At 38.1% G+C, this 25,669-nt stretch overlaps 1 protein-coding gene across 10 annotated transcripts in view; it reads left to right on the forward strand.

Moving 5' to 3' along the window:
* Nucleotides 1-25,669, forward strand: part of APBB2 (amyloid beta precursor protein binding family B member 2) — a 157,493-nt gene that overhangs the window by 97,272 nt on the left and 34,552 nt on the right. For 7 of the 10 annotated variants that reach the window (XM_056489499.1, XM_056489500.1, XM_056489502.1 and 4 more), the window contains 5 exons: nucleotides 4,499-4,561; nucleotides 5,008-5,093; nucleotides 5,204-5,264; nucleotides 17,058-17,204; nucleotides 21,488-21,615. In XM_056489499.1, the coding sequence (XP_056345474.1) occupies nucleotides 4,499-4,561; nucleotides 5,008-5,093; nucleotides 5,204-5,264; nucleotides 17,058-17,204; nucleotides 21,488-21,615 (485 nt within the window). The remainder of the gene's footprint in view (nucleotides 1-4,498; nucleotides 4,562-5,007; nucleotides 5,094-5,203; nucleotides 5,265-17,057; nucleotides 17,205-21,487; nucleotides 21,616-25,669) is intronic. The other 3 variants (XM_056489506.1, XM_056489508.1, XM_056489509.1) reach the window with 1 other exon arrangement.

Genomic DNA, 25,669 nt, shown 5'->3' on the forward strand with positions numbered 1-25,669 from the left:
GGTAGGAGTATCACAAAAGACAAATAAGCCTTCATTTGAAACACTAGTTCCTTTACAGGTAGTTTCTATTGAAAAAACATGTAGTGCTCTCAAGTGTAAGTCTCTGTACATCCTGCCAGTACCAAATATCTATCAGTGCTGCAGTCAGGCTTTAACTAGAAACAGAAAGAGATACACTCTGTCTTTCACATATGCTGAAAAAGCACTATGTGCTACTGCCTTTTAAAATAATGTTTTCAGGCACAATCCAAGGGTTTGTTTAGTGTCATGTATGTAAAAAAATAAAATCAGTTGTCATAAAGGAGAGTACACTTCAAAAAATACATTCGCCTTGTTTTAGTATGCTGCAAAGACAGACTTCTATGGAATTAAATGCTAATATAAAATAAAGTTGGTTTTAAATTATTTTTATACTGAATTTTCAGAAAAATGTCCACAGCTCTGTCACGAAAGTCTTTGCACTGTCTCTGAGTTTTGGATCAGGCAATCCCTAGGAGTTTGATTTTTTGGTTTTTAATTCATTTAGAGAGAACATTTTTTTCTATTCTTGATTTTGTTCATATATGCACCAAACTAACTTACATGAAAGTTGAGAGGAGTTAAGGGCATTCAAGTATTTATTAGCATCTTGACCCTGAAACTTTTATCCTGTGTAGGCTTAAATATGTACAGTCTTGTTCATTATTTTAGAAAGGTTGTTCCCACGTGTTCATAAATGCCACTCATAAGGTCTGCAGATTTGATCACAACATTTCAGTTACGGTTTGCATCAGTCAAGCTCTCATACTGTGCACCAGGCATGCTGGAAATAATTTCTGAGAGGATTCATGGAGAAAGAACTGTAACTGTTACCATTCTGGTAGAAAACAAGAAAAAAATTGGAAATGCTGAATGTAAATGCTGCACAGGCTTCTAGAATAAATTCCTGTAATGTACATGTGAAGGATGTAACTTTATTATTTTTCTTACTCTAGAATGTAGAGAATGGGACCTTAATTAGTAAATTATAGATGGTTTTCAGAAAAGCCCAGAAATCAGTATGGTTGGTAAACTGCAGAGTAAAAATGGCATATTTCCATTTGAAGTATTTTTCTGCTTCTGCTTAAAGTATCTTTACAATTAAAATTTCAGACCTATTGGTAATGTATTATGTGTATTTTCAATCTTTCATGATTCTGTTTGCTGTAAATGAAATATAGTTTGTGATTATGAATAATAATCATTAATTCTCAGCACCATTACAAGAGTACAAAATGTGTGAATTATAATAAGAGAGTACAGTATACAGTATAGATGTAATAAGTAAGACATGCATGTATGTGAGTATGTAGTAGGCTCTCCTGAGTTTTGGTATGGCAGTTCTAATTCAGCTAGGAATTTGTTCCAGCAAAGATTTATGCATAGACAGTTCTATGGCAGCACCAAGATCATATACTGTGCTGTAAAAGGTGATATAGACAATAAGCACATCCCCAAAATTTGTATTAGTAGGATATCATATAGTTATTTTAACTGTAGATATAGGCAAAAGCATTTGCTTTTTGTCAGTTTCTGCATTCATTGATAAGCATCTCAGAATTATTGTAGCAGTGCTGGCTTTTTGACTCAGTGGTCATTGAGATAGTGTTCCAATACAGTACTGGAGTTGTAAACAAGAGCATGAACTGGGCTAAGGACTTTGTCCACTTCCAAATACTGAAACAGCCACAGAGGCTTCAGGCATAGCTGGAGTTATAGTGAGAACTGTTAGAAAAAGTCTTGTGTTTCTTGAAACCACAGATGCCAAGCTTTATTAAAAGGAAGTGGAGGAGGAATCCTTTGTGATTCAGCTGGTTCTGAATAGAACCCCACTGCAGAGCAGTGAGAGAGAAATAAGTCATAGTGTGTGTTTAAGAGATAGGGGTAATGAAATAATTTGACAGTGTCAGCTATCATTAATTTTTGGGTTTTAGTCTCTCTGCAATTGGTACATGCCAGCACTGTATCATCTCCAAGCAATATTTGTTTCAATTCCTGTTCACTGCACTGCTGCATACCCAAGTGCTCCTCCTTTCCCTCCCTGACAGAGTAGGGCAGTTGTCTGTGATAAGGTCAATCTGACACCACTGAAGACTGGGAATTCAGTCTAGGGACTCCCAAATGCCTTTATCACAGCACTACCACTGGGAGCATCACTTGTGGTGGAGAGCTTCCACCTCCAAGCTGGACCCATGTGTGAGCTGTGTGCTGCTGGTTCCCTCATTGCTGCTGGAAGCCTGTGCTTCAAGTTAATGTATTCTGAGAGGGTTGGTTAAGTTCATTCCCCCATGCTGGATTCATATTGCTTCATTCTGAAAAGGTTGGGACATATATAGGTTTTAGGCAGATGAAAGAGTATAATCTAGGATTGAGGACTGGCATGGGTAGCATTTCATATGTGAACCATAAAAATAATTTATCTAAGTCACATTTGCCTGTAAAGTATCATGTACTAGTCTTGAAATTATTTTATTTGGGCTTTTTCAGTTAATGAGTTTGTCAAACAAACATTTAGAAACACCGTTTCCCCCCTACTCCAGAGTAACACCTTTTTACCCTTTGTCTTGTTTCCTCCTTTTTTTATCCCTTCATTTTATTTTTATTGTGTTCCTGTCTCTTAAATAATGTAATATACAGAAGCTTTGCTTCATTTGGTAGAATGTGGCTCACATCTGAGGGCAGTCAGTAAAGAACAGATCAGCCATTTTTATGTTATAGCTTATTCTGGATATTTAGCATAAAGAAAAGGTTACTACTCTTGAACAGAGAATAAAAATAAAAAAGGTATGGAAGAATGATGCTGTTGTGCATAGGAATGGCAAATTTTTTTTAAAAGGAAAATAATGTGAAAATGTCTTACTTTTACACAAAGTGCAAGGCAATTTTTCACAAGATAATCAGTAAATTTAAATCCAAAGCAATTATGGTTAAGCATTATGCAAAAAATCCTGCTGATTTAAGAAAAATGCTAATAAATGCTAAATATTAATAACCTGTAACATTCTTTCACTTCCTCCCTCTCAAAGGCATGAAAATGTATTTCGATTTTGCACAGCTGTTGAAATTTGACTTAGTTTTAGATCCCTCTTTTCTTTTGTGTGTTGTCAAATTACTTCCTTTTTGAATCCTTGTCTTTTGTAACATTCTCTTCCAAATTTTAGAAATATTTCTGCATCTTTCCCACTTCCTGTGCAGAGAAAAGGCTGTAGTGTTTAAGTTACAGTAAGAGCTTCTTTTAGATTATAGCAGAATTTGGTGATGGTAGTTGTGTCTTCTTACAGTCTAACTCATCCTAGGTCTTGAACACCTCTAGAAGTTCTTCTGTAGGTGACATAACCACCAGCAGCTAATAATTAAAGAGAAGGGGCTTGGGAGGGAAAGGTAATTAATTCAAGGGCACATTAGTTCAATTGGTTCAAGGGCACTTTAGGAAAGGGTTACTCCTGGGAGCTGTTTCTCACAAAATAATTCCTCCTGTGAGAACATACTGAGAATGCTTCCAGGAGAAGTCCACCCTGCAGATTAATGCATTGAGCCATATTAGTGGGTACCACTTCACCTTGGGGCTGAGCTGGACAGCCCAGCAGAGTTCATCTTAAAAGGGGAATTAATTTCAGGATTTCTTGGTTTGGTGAAGCTATAAAGAGATGGCTCTGGGGCTCCCAACAACCAAATCTATCGTATTTTATTGAGGACTGTGGGAATTCTGGAGAGACAGAGAAGAAGCTGTTCCTGTCAAGCTTTACAGAAAAGCCTGAACCTCAGGTTGCTTAGTGCTAAACACACTGCTACTTGATTGATTGTACTGCTGAACACTTTTTGAGAAACTTGAATGGAAAATGAGAGTGTGGGTGCTTTGTTTGGTTTGGGGTTGTTTTTTAAAAAAGCTGCTAGACTTTTCAAAACTACTTTTTCAGCAAGAAATCTCTGCACTCCTTACTAATCCTCCTTCCCTTCCTTGCCCTTTTCTTGTGCTTTCTCTCTGGAAATATTTGATTTTTACCTTGTTTGTATCTTACCCTTGTATATATTTTTTTGTGTTTCAGTATTTCTAGTTCCAGTACTGTTAGTGTCTTTTAACAAAAGTGCCAATCAAATGGAAATCCTAATGTTTCCCCTTAACTGCTGTTGATCAAAGGCTGTAGCAGCTGTGGCCAACATTCATATTCAGATTCATTTTGCTTGCTTTTAAGATCATAGTTAAAGAGTAATTTCATTGTCTGTTCCTAATTTATATTAACTTTCCTTGTTTCAATCATTTGTTTTGGTAAGTAACTGTTAGAGGCATGTCTTCTCCCCCCTTTCCTCCAAATGCCATGGTATAGTGGAGTAAGTAGTTGAAGTTTGAGGTGATCTGTTCCCTAACCCATCCTGTAAATATCAATGCTAACAACAGTGTCTTGTGTTTTTTTTTCTTTTTCTTTTTTCTTTTTTTTTTTTATCAATGTGCTTCTTCCTGTGTGAATAATTATGTGTCTAGAAACAGCCATGGAGTGATTTTGCTGTACTGAATGGGGGAAAGATTAATAGTGACATTTGGAAGGCAAGTATATTGTCAGATTTTAGAACCTTTACTACTATTACCCTTGTTTTTTGCATGGCAGTGGCTGTTTTCCCCTTTTATTTTTCCATGAATGTCATTCATAACCCAGGCCGAAGTGAATTGGGGTACTGCTAGGGATGCCTAGCTCACAAACATGCTGCCTTTTCTGGTCTTTCCACTTGGAATGGAATCAATCTAAACTAGCAGGGCAACTGCCATGATGTAACAAATAAGATGCCTGCACTAAATGAAATGCAGCTTGAGAAATATATATATATTTATGTAATATACATGCATGCCTCTTTTCAACTTCAGCCAGAAATACTATCGCTTCTTTGCAGGGAGGATTTAAATTCCCTTTGAGATAAAAAAAATAACATGATGGTGTACTTAATACTATTATAGTAGTATTGAAACTATACTAATAGCACTGCCTCTGTCTCTAGGACCTGCATGCAGCCACTGTGAACCCAGACCCAAGTCTGAAAGAGTTTGAAGGAGCAACGTTACGCTATGCCTCTTTGAAGCTCAGGTACAATGACTTCAGAAGCCTCAGTCAAATGACCAGCTCTGTTTTGTGTTGTGCTGTAATTTTCATATGATTTTAACACTGATTTTATTTTGGGGTTTTTTATATTACAGAAATGGCCCACAATCAGATGATGATGATTCTTGTAGCATCAACAGTGATCCAGAAGCCAAGGTCTGTATGAAGATCCACAATGGTATAACAAGTAACAGTCTAGCAGTTGTAAGCATAAACTTGCAAGGTGCAGAATGTCTCCTAAGTTTTGAAATTACGTGTACCCTTCCTCTTGGCACAATGTGGTTTGATCGTGCAAGACTAATTCCATCAAAGGAATTTGCAGATCTAAAACTTCATTCAGTTGGGTCAGGAAAATGTGACTTATTTTAAAATCACATAAGCCAGGAAATTGGATTTTAGAGCTCAAGATTCTGTAATAACTGTACTCTTGCACAACTGAGTCTGTGTGTGAGAGGAGGCTCTGCTTTTTATTATCTCTGGATAGCTTCCGGGGGCATTCAGTGACAGAATTTGCTCTTTATTTTCAAGTTTGTCCCTTTTAAAAGTATTCTCCCTTTTTTATGTGTCTGCTTGAACTTACAGTTACTAACAAGGAAGTTACCTTTTAGAACAAAAATCATTTTTTTGGAAGAGAGAATGCAATCTACTTGGAGAATGCAGTTCATAGAGAAAAATTAGACCATTATGTGACAAAGCACCATAATTAAATCAAAGCTTTTACTGTTGTAATGTAAGAGTTTTGAAGAGAAAGAAGCAGCAGAAAGTTTTGTCTGCTTGCATATTTATCTCCAGATTTGTCTTATTGATAGTTTTGCCTTTTGCTTGCATCTATTATTAAGGGTGTATATGGATCTCTATAATTAAAAATCCAAGTAATTTAAATAAGTATTTTGGCTGTGCTATACAGCTGCAGCAACTGACAGGATCTAAAGCTACTTATTTGCAGGAACAAATATGTATGTAACAGAGTCGATAATTTTAATAACATTAGTGATATATTTTAAGAGAGAAAACAGACTGATCAGGGCACTTAATTTTCTTTGTCATCTTGATTATTCAGCTTGTGATATTTAATTCAGATGTAAATAGTTGTACTTTGCTTGGCCCACTAGTAGTTTAAAAGCAAGGGTTTCAGCTGTGCTCAACACAATGAAAAGCACTAAATTTTGAGCACAGTAGATGGAGTTGAAGGAGTGAGGAGCATTAGGTTCCAGTCCTGAGAACAATAGAGTTGTTCCTTTCATGATAAGCCTTGTGGTGTGGAAGGCTTTAAAGGAAAGCAGTATTTTGATATGTCTGACTTTACCAGGTGATCTGCACTGGGTATTTTTTGAACCTCCATTCCTGCATGGAGGACCATGGCAGTAGTTTTGTGGACAAATAACTTGTCATCATCTCCCTTTCCTCTCTCATTCACAGTTTAAACTTCAGTATTTATGGATCAGGTACCTATCTGTGTCTGTGAAATGGGACAGTGCCAAAAGCTGGTCCTCTTTTGTCTGTCACAACTGGTTTTGTTTTTCCAGTTCAGGCAAAACTGTGCTGGTAGTGCTTATATGGGTAGTCAAAACTAGCACTGAAACATTCACAGAATTGATTGAGATGAGCAAGACAAGAATTAGAGGTGAAGCTAGACATGTTTTTGCCTTTTTAAGAATCACTTGAGTCAAAGCACTTTACCTGATTTCTGCCCAATGCAGATGCTGTGCAGGGGCAGCAGTGACCACAGCAGATGCTGTGTGGTCCTGCAGGTGAACCTCAGGTGACATTGGTTTGCAGCAGGGAGAGGCTGAGGGCAGAGCTGTTCAGTGCATCTGCCTCTGCCCCAAGGACAGGACAAATATGGCCATATGCCACAGGAATGGCAAGTGGTCCAGAAACAGCAGGGAAAATCTTCACTTGTGGAAAATGCTTTGAGATCTTTATTTCTCACATGAATTAGAAGGGGATGGGTAGGTGGATTCCTTGCTGATCCATTTTACCTCAAATAGAGCCTGAAAGAAGTCTGATAGGGTTTGAAACTGATGACTTGGAAAAATCAGGTATTTTTAGCCTCTTAGGCTGTCCCCTGCCATATTATGTGCCTTAACTATCTTTAATTGAAGCTTGCTTTTATGTGGCAACAAGCACAGATAAATACTTTCTCTTCATTTCATCATAAGAGAAGAAAATTTTTTTTACTCATTAAACAATATATTGGAAGAATTTGTTAAAATTAACTTTGTTAGAGGTATGTTGGAGATGTTAAACCTGTTAAAACCTAATCATGAGATTGGCCAGTACATTTGTAGAAAAAAACAGCTTCTCACATTTAATGCTGTATTTCAGCAAAGAGAACCATGCCACCTTGTGGAAAGCTTTAGTAGTTGCCTTCCCCCAGAGTGTCAGCTGCTGCAAAGACTGAAGCATTGCAAAAATGCCTGTTTTGGGAAAAGCATGTCATATAATTCATATAATTGTTGTAAGAAAAGTGACTTACACAGCAACACATTTAAGCATTCATAATTGTCAGTGAAGAACAAATGTTTCTCTATGTTTCATGTGCTTAAGGTGCAGTTCATAGTTTCATATACATAACATCTCGGTCAGGTTGTCTGCAGAAGGTCATAAAGGAGTAGTGGGAAGAGGAGAATTATTACATCCAGCTTCTTGATTTCAGTAATTTATATTGGTAGAAATTTCTTGAAGAGATGACTCATTGTGCTTGATGAGGATCCTAATTCTGCATGTGAAACATGCACAACTAGAAATGAGTTTTGAATTGGTGCTTCCCAGGAGACAGATTGTAACCTTCCTGGTTAATTTATAGAGCAATGTGTGCCTTCCTAATTGAGTTTCAAGGAAGGCAGAAGATGCTTTTACCAATCCCAGACTGTAAATTCTTCTGGGCTGTCTTTTTTTATATCGTTATAAAATACGATATCCCTATGTAAAAACAAAGGAAGGTGCTAAATTTTTTCTTCTGTCCATATATAGAAACAGAACCTTCTGGGAAACCTGTCACTGTTCCTAGGAATGGATGAAAAATGGAAAGCCCACATGACTGTTTTTCTCTAAAACCTTTTCCAGACTGGCCTGTTTGGCCTGACATTTGGCCATGCCTTTTTTCTCTTTTTTTTCTTCAAGCACGGATTTTCAAATTCCCTATCCACATTGGTCTGTTCTGGAGGCAGCTTTGCCTCTGGAATCACAACTGTGGGACACTCAGTGTGCTGCTGTGGCCTATCAGGCATGAGATTCTAGGAAGCACTGGCTATGTTTGAAAGAACATGAATATACTGATTTTTTAATTTATTTTTTTAATTATGTTGTTTCTTCCATGATGGGCAGTTTCTACTGCTTCACTAGGTCAAAGTGCCAGTGTCATCTTCAATACTTTTCTCATGGAGGTGCACAGTCCAATTTTTCTTGGCTGGAGTCTGTGTACAGCATCTTACTGTGTACAGCCATATAACAAACTGTGGTGGCTCAATAGAACACAGAAAACCCCAGGCTGCTGATCTAAGCAAATTTTTTTGTTTGATTCACTTTACAATATTTTAATGTTGCTTATTTTAGTAGTTTTTAATCACAATTTATTCACTGTTTTATAGTGCAACACAGTAAACTTTTCATGGGCCAGCAGTACTTTTGTGTGTGGTTGTTGAAGAAACCCTCAGGAATGGACAGAAACTGGGAGAAGCAGCAGCTCATAATACTCTTGGTCCACAGGCAGAAAGTTTCTGTGCCCATTCTGCAGACAAATGGATTCTGTCAGCAAGCTGCTCCCAGTTTAGCACAGCCTGGGCTGATGTTGCTGGCAGACCTCTCTGCCAGCTCACCAGCATCTTTGCTAGTACAGTGCAGACAGAGGTAATCACAGCTTGCAGCCTTTCATACTCCCCACTTGAGACCAACCATTTCACCTCTAAAACAATCTATGTAGCCTCTGTCAGCTTCAGCCATGGAATTGCCTCTTGAATGTCTGTTCATCATATGGATACAAAATGAACTGACAGATATTTCTGTATTTCTCTTCAATTATTTACATTACCTTACCAGTTTAGGGCAGCTCAGGGAAATAGCTTGTTCTAGTTTGAAATATTACAATGTTTACCATTCCATGGTATAGATTTTTAATGGAAAAAGTGCTATATATAAATATGTGTATTTATTTATGTTATATATTGCACATACATGTTTTGAAACCAGCATGATAGAAACTTAGTGAGTTATTTGCCCATTGTGGACAAGCTGAAAGGTACATTTATGGAGGAAGTTCATTTAAAAATCAATTAAAGTGGAACATTGGTTTGAATGACAGCAATATTTAGATAGCTCTAGCCAGCATGTATATTTGTTTTTGGTTCTGCTTCTAAATTTCACTTTAAAAAAAAAGAAAAGTTTTCCTTGTCAAAATTTTCTGCATTTCATCCGAGAGGAAAGGAATAACATTTATCTCTTAAGATAGGTAAAGGCATGAGATGGGCTATACATCATAGTGCCATGTTGCACAGTTATGCATTATTCCATATCTTTGGAGATGATGACTCCATGGTGCTTCAAGGAGACAGTGTGACAGTAAATGAGTCCTCAAATGTGGGAGGTCCACCAGGGTTCAAGATTTCTGGACTCTGGATTCATGCTTATTTGAACCTTTTTTGAAAAGTGGGAATTGATCAATAGCGATTTAACTTCATTGACTTTGGATCCTGTTGTAAACATAATTACTGCAGAAATCAAATTACTTGTAATAATGTTGCTTCTAAAGAGACATGAAATTCTGACTAGTGAGGTTGGAAGGTTTTTCTCCATTGATTCATAAGGTCAAGAGTTCACTTAAAGATTGGGAGCTCTTCAGGGGTTTTTGTTTCTTTGTGTATTTTGATGGTTTTTTGAAAGGGAATATACATGACATCCAAATTTTAAATTGTGCACCACAGTACTGAATAAAGTACTGCTGATGGTATTAGAAGCGCTTATATCTGTCAGCCTGAAGGAGAACCTACACTGGGAAAATACAGCATTTAAGGTTAAAGTTAATAAGTGCAGAGCATTAGTTTTAAAGAAATAAATGCCCATGTTCTTTATGCTCTGTAAACTCCTGCAGGGTTTGTCTCTACTCACAAAGCATGTGTGTGTGTGTATGCTGGGGTAGGTCTGTGTTTTGCAGAATAGTGAAATCTGCCTGAGTTCTCCTAACAGTTCAGTTACTCTACAAGATAGACTCAAATTTATTCATTTCTAGTAAAAAATATGACTGCCTTTTCTTAAATGAGGAGGCACAGGTTTTATTTCACTGTATTAAAAAGAAGCCCAAACCACCCTTAGCTCAAAGCGAAGTGCATAAACCCAGCCCTTTAGGATCTGAAGTCAAGATATCTGTATCTGCATCTAAAATGAAAACCTATTCTTGCTGAGAAGACTGAAGAAAAAAATAAGGTGATTTTAATTTCTTCTTCAGAATGGAGTGTTAGTAGAGAACAGTAGTGTCCATTCTATTTTTTGCTCAAATGACTGGATTTTAAAAAATCTTGAACAAGCACAATGTTCCTGCAACATTTTCTTGCCTTGGTAGAGCAGATTTGACCTCTGGCTGTAAGCCAGGGGGAACCACTGAGACAAGTATTAAGCTCAAAACAAGAGAGGGACTTTTGTCATCCTACAGACTGAAGTCTGCAGGTCTAGAAAAATGAGACCGTATTAGCTTGGAGAATGAGTAAGGGACTACAAGAGCAGAAAATTTGATACTGACCTCCTCTAAGGAAGTAATTTATTTTAAAGGTTATTTTATAGTATTTGTAAAGTCCCCATATTTAATTCTGGGGATGTTTAGTTTGTAGTCATCTGCCTGAAATAGCATTTATTAGTGATTTCTGAATTCTGTTGTGGCCTGAATATTTCTGTGCTTATTTTTGCATTTCATGTGTGTTTCAAGTAATACAAGATCAACTGCAACAGGAAGCTGCAAATGTTGAAAACTCTTATTAGTATGGTTTTGATTAAGCATTTTGAATTTTTTGTAGCTAAGAACTTTTATGTTACATCTGTGAGTATTTCTTTGAGAAAGTAGATGCACTGCAGTCTCTTCATGTCAATTAAATGAAAGTGCTTGTTCATTAATTGCATAAGTTCTTTTTATTCTGTTGTTACTCTATCTTTGATCTTCTCCAGTATTTTCATCTGAAATCAATGTAATCTTTCTTGCTATGCAGCAGACAAATATACTGAAACATACTTCTTCCTCAGAATAGAAAGATAATATGTTATGTTACTTGATCTTCCAAAACATAATATGCATAATTTTTCCAAAGCAAAAATAATATGACAGGTTTTTTTAATTTTCAAACTGTCAGAGAAAATACAAGTGAAATTTCGAAGGTTATGTTGGCTGCATAATAAATGGTTAATTATGTGGCCTACATGCTGTGTCTCAGGCACAAACCTGCTCAGTGGTCTGTGATAAAAGGCCTTATTAAATATTGCAGTGATTTACATATGGCTGCAGGCAGATATAACCTTTAAAAAGGAAAAATATAAAAGGAAACAAAGGGAAACTGCTCAAAACCGAGTCCTGGGGGTTTGGAAGTAGAGAAGAAATCCGTAGCACAGATTTAAAGCATCAAGGCAAACATACTCTTAATGCAGATGTGTTCATGGTGGCTGCCAACAGCTGTGTAATATGAAAAGTAATCTGTCTGTGGTCTTGTAATGTGCATTAGTTTGTTGTTCGCAAACTGATGTTCTAATTAATTTTCAGCCTATAGTGGGATATTTTCTATCCACACCTTTATGATCCATCGAGTTTCCAATACTGCTCTGCCATCAGTCATGTGCACTTGATCTCTTGTTCTCTTTTCAGTAGGGGATTGTATTTGCTTTGTTTTTCTCGATTATTTTATTTTTATTTTATTTTATGTTACATGCTTAGCACTGCATGAGGCAACAGCTAGAGAGAGTGTGTATTTGCTTATGGCTAGAACTTTGTCCCAGTTCTGTGTCCCTGCCAAAGCTCCTTCCAGAGTTCCTCTTGGAGAAGCTGCTGCAGAGCAAAACCCTGCCCTCTGGTGACGGGTTTGCAATGCCAAAGATCAAAAGTGTGATCTGTGGTTTGTTCATTTCTTCAGTCCTAAAGTTCGCCAGCTTTAGGCAATGTTTTGGATCAGAGCTGCATGGCAAGAGAGGTTTACACTTCTATGTAGCATTTATGAGTTTGGTTCTTAGGTTACAGATCATTAACCCTGAAACATTAATTGGATTTGTATCTCTTTGAACATAGGTTCCCCAGAACTGCAAAACCAAGCAGTGTTTTTGTTTTTGTTCACCTGTCTTTTCATGGGCTAGTGTGTGATAAGATGGATTTATTTTTTTCCTTTCTTTGCACAATGTTCTTTAGCCAGGCAGGAAATGTGAAGTCTCTAGTCAAGATAAAAATACAAGATTATTGGCTTACCATGGTTGAAGTGACATTTTTTTCATTCATTTCTTTCAGCCACGCAGTGTTTCTGGTAGTATCTTTGATCTTCCCAATCACAAACAGCAATGTTTCCATAGTGTACAGTTCCAAAGTATCTTTCATCCTGCTGTATTTATCAACATCTTTTGTTTTTCTTCAAACTATTTTTCTTTTCCATCTCTTGAAAAAGAGTCTGGGAGCAAGCAGACAGCCTGACCAGGCATAGAAAAACTTCTCTAAGAGAGAAAATAAATTAGACTACCATAAGACAAAAGTTGGCATTGGGATTACTCTGAAATTATGACAGACCAATAATTATTAATTGCCACTAATTTTCTGTAAGCCTCAAGTAGAGATGCATAACAAACTGGTTTTGCCAGTAATGATGGTTTTACTGAGCTCATAGAGTCTTAATGAAGAAAAGCTACACTCTGTTTCTTAGCTTGGCTTCTCATCAAGGCTCTTTGGGGTCAAAGGAAGTACTTTGTCTCTTGGCTTGTCAGTATCCTTGGTGGGAGGGAGGGAACCGTGGTGCTGTGTTCATGTGTTGGAGTACTAAGCAATTCTGCTGTCACGCCTAACTCAGCCAGCCACGGGCTAAAAATTAGGTCATATCTGACTGGAGACACTAGGTGGTTTGTTTCTGCTGGGCTTTGTGCTCTTTTGTTTTAAAGAGAAGAGAATCTCTAAGTCAGATAATGAAAGATGAAAAAAGCAACCAACAATAAAACATGAAGTGGATCTCTTTCAATCCAGCTGCTGGCAATATGCAGAGAAGACAGACATGCAGGCATGCTGGCTCAGAACTTCCACCTCTCTCCCACTCCTCAGGTGTGTGTTCATAGACTTCTGTTATACTGATGCTGAGTGGACCCTGGCACATGTCACATGTTACTGGGTCCTCCTGTTTTCTACTTCTGAAAACCTGCGTGAAGGTCAACCATGACTGCTGAGCCACATCAGCACATGTATTCACTTAACCACAAAATAGTTTTTGGTCTTTAGGTGTATTTTGAGCAAAAGAAAGTTACTTTTATATATGTATATACTGAGGTACAGGCATTGCCTTGTGAGTAGAACATTGAGTCTTTTTAGGTTTTATTGAGAGGTTTTTGTTTGCAGTGAGTCGTTGGGAAATTGGTTTGTTTTCTGAAGCTCTTCTGAAGCATTTTGTTTGGGTTATTGTAAGTGCTTCTTGTGAAAGACACAAAAATTTGTCTGGTGCCAGAAGCAAAGGGCTTTTTCTTGTCTGCCTCACTTGGAAGCACCAAGAGGGAATAGAAGCAAGGAGAAAGCCAGGTCCTTTACATGGAGGGCAATATGTGGGGTAGACAAGAATGTTGCATTCAGCTCACTGTACTGTTTTGACAGTGGGCGTCATAAATACAGTGGATGCTGCCAACAAAGAATTTCAAACATGGAACAAAAAAAGGCCAGGAAAAAAGTAGCAGAACAGTTCACCTTCTTTACTAATAAGAGATTTATTTACCTGTTGTCAAGTTAAATTGATAGTTTTTAATCTTTTTTGGCCTTCTTAAAATACACTCTGTTCAGTGCAAGGACTGTATAGGTTGGATGGGCCTCTGAGCAGTCTGGTATGGTGGAAGGTCTCCCTACCCACAGCAGGGGGATTGAAACTGGACAATCTTTAATGTCCCTTACAACCCAAAGCACTGTGATTCCATATTTATCCTTGTGTTCAGAAAGCAGCTAACAAATTGCAGATGTGGTTGAGATGTGAAGAGCAACAAGGAAACAATAAGGTTATTGTATATATTTAGTTCTTCACCTGTCTTATGATTTAAAAAAAATGTTTCTCTCTGCTAGTATTCTGCTATTCAGTTTAATATTTAAATACTTGTAAAAACTCTTTTCTTCTGGCACAGTAAAAATCAGTATTTTAAAGCTTATAAAGATAAATATTTAATAACCCAGTGGGTATAGCAGCACTTTTAGCAAGATTCATGAGCCTCTAATGTGCCTGAAAAAATTCTGCAATCTTAAGATTAGACCATCTTAATAATTGCTAAAAAAAGGGTTATTTTAGTATATTGTGTGGCTCTGAAGTAAAGAGCACCCCTGAGTATTTACTCTCCTTTGTCTCCTCTTTCACCTTCTCCTTCAAGGCCCTTTAGAATTGAAAGTCAGCACTTTTGTGAGTTTCCAGCAGAGCTGGGTTAGGAAGCAGAGCAGTGTGGGAGAAGGAGAATTTGCAGGTTGATTCACTTGTTTGCAAAGCAAAAAAAAAAAAAAAAAAAAAAAAAAGGAAAAAAAATTACAAAAAAGCTGGAGGCATGAAAGGCTTTATTTTTTTTTTTTTTTTTACCTGCACTAAAGGGCTTTATACAATTGCAGAGTGTATTTGCTGTCTGATACCTGAGATGTTGTTGGAGTGGGTACCAGAGGTACAGGAAGCAGCTCTTAGGCTGCGTTTCCTGCTTGGTGGAGTGAACCTGGATGAATGCATTGTTCAAACTGAAAGAAGGCTGAAGGAGGAGATAAGTTTTAAAGGGAGGGAGAAACTCATTAATCTTTTTTATCTACTGATGAATTTTATTCCTCCCTTAGTTTGCCAAAGTTGACATATTGTGCATATTTAAAATACCTTGGTATTCTGGGGTAGGGTTTTTTTGAGGGCAGTTGTTCCCAAATAGCATACCAGTGATGGTGTGTGAGTTTGGTCAACTCACTGACTTCACAGCAGGTTTTAGAAGGTGGAAAGTGAATATTCAGCTTTTGAGCTCTGAAGCAGATTTATTTACTGCATCTTAAGAAGAAGGATTGATAACTGCAGCTTGTGGGCAGTGTGCTGCTGGAGGCAGCAGGGCTCCCAGCACTGCCTTCCTTCCAGCAGCTCCCAGGATCTTTGTCTGCTTGCCCAAGGGCCTGCAGGATGATGGCAAAGAAAGCTATGTGGCACAAGGCAGCATCTTAACCATGAGTGTTGGTCTAATATTGCTGAACCTTTAGGGACCATCTAAAGCTGTTGGATCCCTGGATACTGAGAATTTTAGACTTTCTGTGCTGACAGGCACTGACCCACAAGAAAGCACAGCTTTTGACCTGAGGCTGTGGAGAAGGCTTCCAAAATTGAATGGTAGAACTAAGATCACCGGTGTGTAGTTTGAATAGAAGTGTGTAATGTCAATGTCACATGGTGGAAAATTTAGAATTTAAGGTTTTGGAATATAGCAATATATAGAAAGCAAGGTGGAAGTTTTAGGGTGGAGTTTTCTTTCTTCTTCACCTTCTTCATGGATCTAGTGGTACTTTTGTAATTGGATGGAAAATGTCACACTGCGTGTCATGGGTGTTTGCTCATTGGGTTAAAAGTAAAAATAATTTAGGTGTCTGTTCTTAATTGTTTTTAATTAATTTAGGTTTGAAAGACCTTGTAGAGAGAGTTTTTGCCATTTTTAGCTTGTTAGCTGGAAGTGCTTTAGCACTTACTGTAACACAGATAAGGATTAATAAACATCTGAGTCCAAACATGAGATACTGTCTCACAGCTTTTAATCCCAACTCTGGTAGAAGAGAAAAAAGATTAAACACCTGGTGTAAGCGTGTTGTTCTCATTGCTGGCAGTCCACCTCTAGTTCAGAGTGAGACACTTGTAACATTCTCTGGAAGAAGTCTTGGTCTCTTAGACAAACTCCTATTGACTTACTGTGAGGTCTGTATTTCTGCCACTATAATGCCTAAGAGCAAATGAGCAGGTTTTGGTGTTTTTTCAGAATGAACACTTTTATTCTCCACCTTTCTAGATGTAAGCTAGAGATGGTGCCATTCTGTTTCTCCCGTTTTGTTTTGTTTGCAAAAAGTACCATATATGCAAATTAATATTGCCTTTGCTTGTTCTGCCAATGAGTGCTCTGGCTGGCTAAACATCTTCCTGCTAAAAATGTATAATTAGAGTGTTTTATTTTAAAGGTAATTTTTAATTTCCTCTAGAAAAAGCCTGCTTTCCTCTTATGATAGCTTATCTTCTTCATAGCTTTGAATTTGTTATTGTTTGCTACCTTAGCTAAACTTACTATATAAGTGATTGCTGTAATCTAAAAAAAGTTTAATTTTCTGGTTAAAAGCCAGACAGTGGGTATCTCACAAGAGACATAATCCAGTAGTGTTTTCTTTCTTTTCAATTAGAGCTCCAGATCCTAGCTAAAATTTCGATTCTGCTCTCTCTATAGTTGTGCTTTTTCCTTTAATGTTTTTTTATTTGTGTGTATCCTAATATTTGCTGCTCGCTTGTTTCCACCTTTATGTTAACAAAATTATTTTATTAAAAGGTGTTACTGTTACCTCCACAGATACCTTTCATAGCAAGTCATACATTCTTCTTTGTTTCTTTCAATGTTTTCTCCTTGCCATTCACAAATTATATTTCCATTTACTTACCTTTAAGCATAAGCCCATCTACAAGGCCTTAATTTTTTTCCTGTTCTAGATGGAGACCTTTAACCTCAACTGCCTACTTGCTGTTCTATGACAGATAGTCTTTGGTTTCTTTTTAGTGCTTTGCTGTACGATCTCTGGGCTGGGTAGAAATGGCAGAAGAAGATCTGGCTCCTGGAAAGAGCAGTGTTGCTGTGAACAATTGCATCAGACAACTCTCTTACTGTAAAAATGACATCAGAGACACTGTTGGCATTTGGGGAGAGGTAAGAACAAAGTGCTCCTCTTGGAACATCCCTCTTGTGTCGTAAAACATCTCAAAGGAACAATTCTGTTGACAGCTATCTCCATGTTCTGTGTTTGGGATTTCACTACATCAGCCTGGCACTGCCAAATATATAAAAAGGTTAAGGGAAAATGTTGAATTTTTGTTCCAAACTGCAGATGCCACCAAGAGCTCGTTTTCATGTTACATCTGGCCCAGTACACACCTGTGCAGTGGCGCTGTTGGGGACACACAGGCCAAACTGTTGAAATTCCTCGTGACCAGAGGTCTGAAAGTGATGCTTTGTAACAGCATTTTCAAAGGTTTCAATGACAAAGGCCTTAAGGAAACCTACACTCTCCTGGCTTGTGGTTCTGAAATGTATGAGAAGATTGGAACTGCTGGGCAGATGGTTTATCATACAATGATTATTTTATCAGTGTTTCAGAAGGAAATTAAGTATATATCACTCTGTTGGCTCCTCTCCAATAACTCTTGAATATGTGTGCCAGTATCATCCAGTACCCAAGGATGCCAGATTCCCACTGAGGGAAAAAGAGAGAGCCCAGCTTTCCTGTTTGGTGGTTTGCTGAAGGGTCAGTGTGCCTTCATTTACTGAACCACGGTTGCTCTGTGCTTCTTACTGAGTTGGAGCAAAGAGAGGTAACACTGTGGGAACTCAGGGAAAACTGAAGGGAGCTTTAGGTTTTGTGAGGAGGAAAATAAGTGTGCTGGGGACAGATGAAGAAGTGGAAGATGTTGAGGAGTCAGTAAGTGAAATAAGAAGGGAAAAGGTGGGACATATAGAGGGCTTAGGAGACAAAGCCACAGTAAAAGATCTTGGTTATTTGATTGTTCATGGAACAACTTAAACTTCTGCCAAATCTTATTTTCTGTCTCTCTCCTGACATATTTTCAGAAGGGTTACGCTAGTGTGGATTGGCCACACAAGATCAGAATACAAAAGTGACAAAAGAGTGAATGTTGCAACTTTCTCTTGTTTGATCTAAGAAAAATGACACTGCCAAACAAAAAAGAAATCAAAAGAAAGACTTGTCTACATTTCAGTAAAAATTTCAGGAAAAATAACATTCAGTCTCCCAAGTTATTGCTGCACTCTCTGGCTCAAGTTCACCATCCTAACTATGGCCACAGCAATGCCAAGATGCTACAGGGGAGCAACTGGAAGAAAGTGCCCTTAAAAATTAAAATTATGTTTAAAGGAACACATTCATAGTGTTCTATCTATTTAAAATCATTTCAGAAGGATTTTAACATGTAAGAAGTATATATTATACATATAAATGAACAAAATAATATTGTTTTCCTTTCTTTCTTACACCTGGGATCAGTTTTATTTAGATAACATAGCTAGACAGGCAATGAGAGATGTGTCAGTCATGGACTTTGGACTTACTGCTGACCCCAGGAGAGAAAAAAAACCCATTATCTTTGCATGTGTGCAATTTCATCCATTTTTCACATAGAAGCACTTTGATCTACTTGAAGTATATTGTTTACCTTGAACTCTCATGATTTGTTTTAAGAGTTAATGTTCACATTTTTTATTTCTCTGTCAACCCACTTGTTCTTGGTTGGAATCTCTTGCACGTTTTCAAGCCAAGCTGGTGAAAAGTTTTGGTCCTCTTGAATGGATGTTTAAATTAAGAGTGCTATTCATTAAAAAAAAAAAAAAAAATCAAGCTGACAAAACAATAGAGACACTGTGCTTGAATAGGTGGCTCCTGAAGTAAATTGTCTTCCTAATTTTAAAAGAGTTCATTACATCCAACCACATTTTCCTGCCTGGAATGTAAGGCTTCAAGAGTGATTAGAAGAGGCGTGTTTTAAAGAGGAACCTGAAAAAATTGTACTCCATCACTGATGTATCAGATGGAGCAATTATAGCAGGAATCTATTATGGAGCTAAATGACTGCATGTAAGAATTTTAAGATTGCCTGAAGATTTACTTTAGCTAAAATCTAATGAAAATTAAATTTGGGTTAGGTCTAGCCAAGAGTTTTCATGATTTTAAAAACTGCGAAACAAACCACAAAACCTCCCACACTCTGTGTAAAATCCTGCCTCTGCAGAGGCCTTGTTAATGGCTTTAATGTAGGATTTCATGCCCTTTCCAAAAGAAATTACCTATAAATTTAGAACTTCTACTGTTCTCTAAAATCTAAAAAGAAAAACGCTATTCATCTGTTTGTGATGCTCTTTTGCAGTGAATTACATTTCTGTACATTACAATATCAATTACATGAGAAAGATATCTTCTTGCCATTGACCTATATACTGCAGCCTGTAACACTTCCAGAAAAACTGCTGGGATTGAGCCTCTCTTTCTTTTATTCACTTTGCCTCCATGGCTTTTCCTCTTCCCAAACCATCAGATCTCGGCAGCTCTTCAGCAGTCTGAGACATTAAAGCCTGTGTTCAAGCCCCTAGCCTGTCTAAATAATTTCTTTTTGACCTATGCAGTGCTTTCATCTCTAAAATAGCTTTTGTATAATAAGGCAACAAAATTTAGCAAAATATATTGCTTCTGGCTGCAGACAAGTGATCCCCCTGAGCATTGCAAGGATAATTTCCTGTGACTTATGGTGCTTATCTGCCCATTCTCCATTTTTTTCCAGCTAATTTGGATTCTGTTTTGTTACTCTAATCCCAGTTTATTTTGCATGCATAACATATTTTTCCTTCTTGTAATAATTTCCTTCTGGAACAAATATATAAGTATAAAATGGCTCCAAAAAGCAATCTTTGTGATACTCGGTAGCATTCTTCACACAATTTGTTTACAGCTTTTGACCTCCAAGCAAATTTCTCCCTTTTTTTCTTTGTGATGTTTCTTTTTCTGTCTGCCACTAACATCTCAGTGCTGCTAGTTTGCCCCATTTTTTTGCATGGCTATCACAGCTATGTCTTTTTCTGCATCTCTAGGAGCAGCCTACATATTCAGCCTTGCTTCTCAGCCACAGATGTGCTTTTTCCATCAGGCAAAATATGCTTGTGTTGACTTTGCTCACACCAGGTGTCACCTATCTCTCCAGCATCCCTCTTGGTGCTTGCAGTGCCAGTTCTGTGTCACAATTTCCCTTGGAATCCCTGTTAGGAGATCTGGGGTTGGGTGAGGAGATGAGTAGTGCCTGCCCCTTGGTGCTTTGCCTACAAGCAGTGGCAGAAAGCCCTCACAGAGCAACGTGAATGTATTCCTTATACAGACACAAAATTAGACATCATAAAGACTTGAGCCACTGTAACCAAGCAGGAAGAGGGTTTCTGTGTCACTGAGGTGAAGAAAAAGGTCAGTTTTGAACCATTAGTCAGTAGGGATTCAGACCCTTTCCATTCTTTCTGTTCACATGTAGATTCTGGCACAAAAGGGAGGAAACAAATTGCTCTATATTTAGCTGATAGCTTCCACCTTCTGATCAGCAGGAGCTTGTCTTACTGCTCAGCAATAGGTCCAGGATCATTTCTGCAGGATCACAAGGTCTGAAGAGTATGTGTACAGCCTCCAAAAGAGGGATATTACATGTGATAGAAGAGGCAGCAGATCTATTACAAATGGTGTCAAGAGAATTAAGATAAGCATTTGTGAATTAGCATTAAAATTGGACAACTTTCCAATTGTCTCTAAATTTTTTCCTGTAAGAGAAAAAGGCATTATCCTTACATGACAGAAGAACTGGGGAGAAATCCTAGCTCCAAGATTCTGCAGTCACTAGCAGAATTCATATTCAGGTCTTAATGCTAGGTTTTCCTCTTTAATCTTTCTTCAAAGAGTAAATCCTGTGACACGTACAAATTGCTGTCTGTTCCCATAATCCATTGGTTAAAGTTTATGAAAACAAAGCACTTTGAAGAAAGGAACTCTGCCTCCAAAGTATATAAGCTTTTTGATATAAGTTTTTACTATGAGGACAGACCATGACTTCTCATAAATTTGGAAGAATTTACTGAAAAGCAGATAAACACACAACTTGTTGGACAGCTCAGTAGTTTGGGTCTGAATCAGTTGTATTTAAAAGACATCAAAACATTTTGTGATTGGGGTTGTTTAAAAATATAATAGCAAGATAACATCTTAGATTTCTTTCACAACAGAAGTATAGAAGATATATATAGAATATAGAAGATTTTTCATTTGCTCTTAGAACAACCCAAAACTTTGAGTAAAGATGAAGCTAGTCTGAACATCACAGATATAACACCCTGAGCTCAGCCAGTTTGAGAGGGTGATGTGCTGTGTAACTGTACTTTGTCTGGAACTGCAGGGCAAAGACATGTACCTTATCCTGGAGAATGACATGCTGAACCTGATTGATCCCATGGACCGCACAGTTCTGCACTCACAGCCCATTGTGAGCATCAGAGTCTGGGGCGTGGGGCGTGACAATGGTCGGTGAGTGCTTGCTCTTCTTGTCTGTCTTGATTTGGTGCTATTTTGGTCTGCTAATACACACTATTCTGTCCCAGGGCCTGTGAGAAGGTAGGTAAATTATTTTTCTTGCTGGTTTGCTGAGAGTTTTTAAACTCTCTGCTTTTCATAGTGAATTGCTTACGTGCTGTTCTGTTAAACCTGCATTGATGAAGCCTTTCAGATTAACTCAGGTGCATAAAACTGCAAGTGTAACATTGATTTGTTTCAGATATATGTAGCACTTGTTGGTATAAAACCATGTTTTCAAATATGTCTCGTAGTATGTCTCTCCCGGCTGTGTGAAGGCATGTTTTCCTGCTGGTCCAAGATAAATGTGCCACCAATCTCTTGAGTGTATGTGTATGTTTCTACTTTATTAAGACATTTAATGTGCTGGAGAAAAAGCTGGATTGAGGGAAAATTAATGTGTTTAAGTACTATCAATTACTATTACTTCTAATTCTTGATGTAAGAAAGTCCCCAAGGGTGTTGCAGAAAACCGAGGTTTGTCCCTGAAATGTGCTGCCTGCGAGCTGAAGTTGTTCCTTGTGGTAGGGAGCAACCAGGAATGTGTGCTAAAGGCCTTCCTGCCCTGGAAGCAGTCTTTCCTTAGGTTTCATTCCTGACTGATCTTTTCATGGCATTCTTGTTAGTCATGTAACATTGCTGTGGAAACAGAGTTGTGGATGGGACTTATTTGGAGCAGGACAGGGAGCTGTTTCCCAGTCTGACTGGGCATTTTGATGTAGTGAAAACTGCCTTTCACATTGAGAAAGTCCAGGATCTTAGGACAGTACCCATCCTGACACAAGGATGGTAAGGATTGAGTAACACTAGCAGGCTTCTGCTTTTTGTGTCCATGTTTGATAAGGTCAGGTAAGTCCTGCATGACCAATACTGGCTGTGATGGAATAACCACATCACTGGACAAGGGAAGGGTTGCTGATGTCATTTATTTGGATTTCTGAAAGTCTTTTGACACAGTCTCCCACTACATTCTTCTTTCTAAATTGGATAGAGATAGATTTGATGAGTGGACTGTTAGATGGATATTAAAGTGGTTGGATAGTTGCATCCAAAGATAGTGGTCAATGGCTCGGAGTCCCACTGGACATCAGTGGCAAGTGGTGCCCCTCAGGGATCTGGACTGGGGCCAGTGTCACTTAATATCTTCATTAAGGACATAGATGAAGGGATTAAATACACCTTCAGCAGATTTGCAGATGACACCAAGCTGAGTGGTGCAGATGACACTCCTGAAGGGCAGGTTGCCACCCAAAGGGATCTGTGCAGGCTCAAGAAGTGGGGACATGGAAATCTCACAAGGTTTAACAAGACCAAATGCAGAGTACTGCATCTGGGTCAGGACAACCCCTGATATCAACAAAGGCTGGGGGTGAACAGATCCAGGGCAGCCCTTCCAAGGAGGACTTGGTGATGCTGCTGGGTGAGAGGCTGGACATGACCCAGCCATGGGCACTCCCAGCCCAGAAGCCAAACGTGTCCTGGGCTGCATCCAGAGCACCGTGGGCAGCAGGGGAGGGAGGGGATTCTGCTCTGCTCTGCTCTGGTGAGACCCCACTGCAGTGCTGCATCCAGCTCTGGGGTCTCAGCACAGGAAGGACATGGAGCTGTTAGGGGAGAGTCACCAAGTTGATTAGAGGGTGACCTAATTGTGACCTTTGAGTACGTGAAGGGAACTTACAGGAAAGAGAGGGTGAGACAATATACAAGAGCATGTAGTGACAGGTAAGGGGGAATGGTTTCAAACTGAAAAAGAGTAGGTTTAAATTACATCTCAGGAAGAAATTCTTTACTGTGAGCGAGGTGAGACACTGGAACAGGTTGCCCATAGAACCTGTGCATGCCCCATCCCTGGAGGGGTTCAAGGCCAGGTTGGATTGAGCTCTGAGCAACCTGGTCTAGTGAAAAGGGTCCCTGACTAAGGCAGGGGAGTTGGAACTAGATAATCTTTGAGTTCCCTTCCAGCCCAAACTGTTCTGTGATTGCCAAGATATTTGCAATAGTAGAGGTTTGGGGGGTTTTTGTCTCTAATTTTCAATTAGGAAATGTAATTGCAAACAGTAAAAATTTCCCAGTAAAAGATTTTCTGAAACATGTTTTATCTACCTCAAAGTTTCTGATTACCAATGGCTAAATTTCTAAAAGAAAAGGTGACTAATTTTTTAGGTGACTAAAGGTTTATAATTTTTTTACTCTTACGACTGATAATTGACTGGGAGTGGGTTAACTATTTTTCACTTCCATTGGTACAGATTTTTGAGATCTAAAAGGGGCAAATCCAGTTTGAAATCCTGGGAAGTAAAAAGGTTTTAACTCCTAATGAATAAACCATTAGAGTTCTTTGTTTGCATTAGAAAATGGGTGCATTACACCCATTCAAGTCAGTTTTTGTAGTACCTTGCTTCGGTCAGAAAATAAATAGAGCATTTAAAGGGCACCTAAATGTGATGCAGCTTTACAGAGTAAAGGATGCCAGCTTGGATTTTTATTTTTTTTTTTGAAGCATTTACAGTTCTTTTCCCAAATACTTATATTCCTTTGTGAAATAAAATCATTCCAATATGTTCTTTATAAAATAAGATAATTATCATATTTCTTCAGGCTGGATACCTTCTTTTCTTTTCCTAAAGACATAACTGGTCATGGATGTTTTCAGGAAGCATTTAAGAGAAATGTACCTTTTGCAATCATGTGACACCAATAACGTTGCATGCTTTTAATGAAATGTATCTGGGGTGGGAGGCAATAGCAGACTCTCCTAGATGAACAGAAGCCCTATATATATATAATATATAAAATATAAAATAGGGCAGGAGTTGTTGGGAAAGCTTGGGTGTGCACAGGTCACTCTGCTCTGACCTGCTGTGGTACCCCACAACATTTACCAAAAGCTATGTGCAAGACCTAAGAAATTTCTGATGCCACTTCTGCTCTTTTTCATGCCATATCTGGGGGCCAGAGATGAATTCCAGTTCTGCTAAGACTTCTGAAGAAACATGTGTCTCTATTGAGAAAAAATGTTTAGATATGGAATATATGAGAGAAGTACAGGTCCAATTTTAAAAATACTAGCAACAAGAATCCCTGATACCCAGTTCTTCCTTTTGGCCATAAAAAGTAGCAACTTTCTCAACTGTTTTCCTGAAAGGGAGAAGTTTTATATGTGATGCTGGCAGTACAGAGAAACTCGCAGAGGAAATAAACTAATTTTTTCTCATATTTCTACTGTCAATAGTGGGAGCAGGCCTTTCTGTGTTCAAAGTGAATATTTCTTGTTTCTAGAAAGCACGACATTTCAGTTGCTGTAAGGAACAGCAATAAATATTTTACTAAAATTTAATATATATTGTGTTTAGGTATGAAACACTAGGTCAAAATCAGCTTTAATATTTCATTTTCTGGCACACAAATGTTCTTAGCCATTTTTATTGCAATTTGGGGTTCTTTCATCAGAAGACATTTTATTTCAGAACTTTCCTATTTATAATCATTTGTAAGAATTTTGATAAATGTTTTTACAGAAATTTTGTGTGCAGAATGACTTTCAGGACTGGAGCCCATTCTTTTTGAAATTTAATTTGTTTAATGTTTTATTGACACATTTTAAAAAATAAAATTGTAGGAAAAGCAGTGTAGCTATTCCTTGTAAGTAAACTCAGACTGCATGTGATGTTAAATAGCAGAAGATCAAAACAGCAAGCAGAAAGAACAAACTTCTGAGTGCATAATCAGGTGTACAATACATTTTGGGCATAGAGATGTTCAGTGAAGGAAACATGCTTTCAGGTGTAGCATAAAAGATGAATAAACACTAACAAACAAGAAAAAAGCATTTGGAGACAAAACAAAAGGAGAACACAAGCTGAGAAAACTATTTTGTAGAGCTGGAGACTGCACTGCAACTCTTTTTGTGTATACATTAGCCCACAGTCCTTGCATTCATCCTGGTAAAATCATCTGCTGCTACTGAGGTGAGAAATACCAAAGCCATTCACTGACTGCAAGAGCAGCT

The sequence above is a fragment of the Oenanthe melanoleuca genome, chromosome 4 (assembly GCF_029582105.1).
Source record: "Oenanthe melanoleuca isolate GR-GAL-2019-014 chromosome 4, OMel1.0, whole genome shotgun sequence".
Lineage (NCBI taxonomy): Eukaryota > Metazoa > Chordata > Aves > Passeriformes > Muscicapidae > Oenanthe > Oenanthe melanoleuca.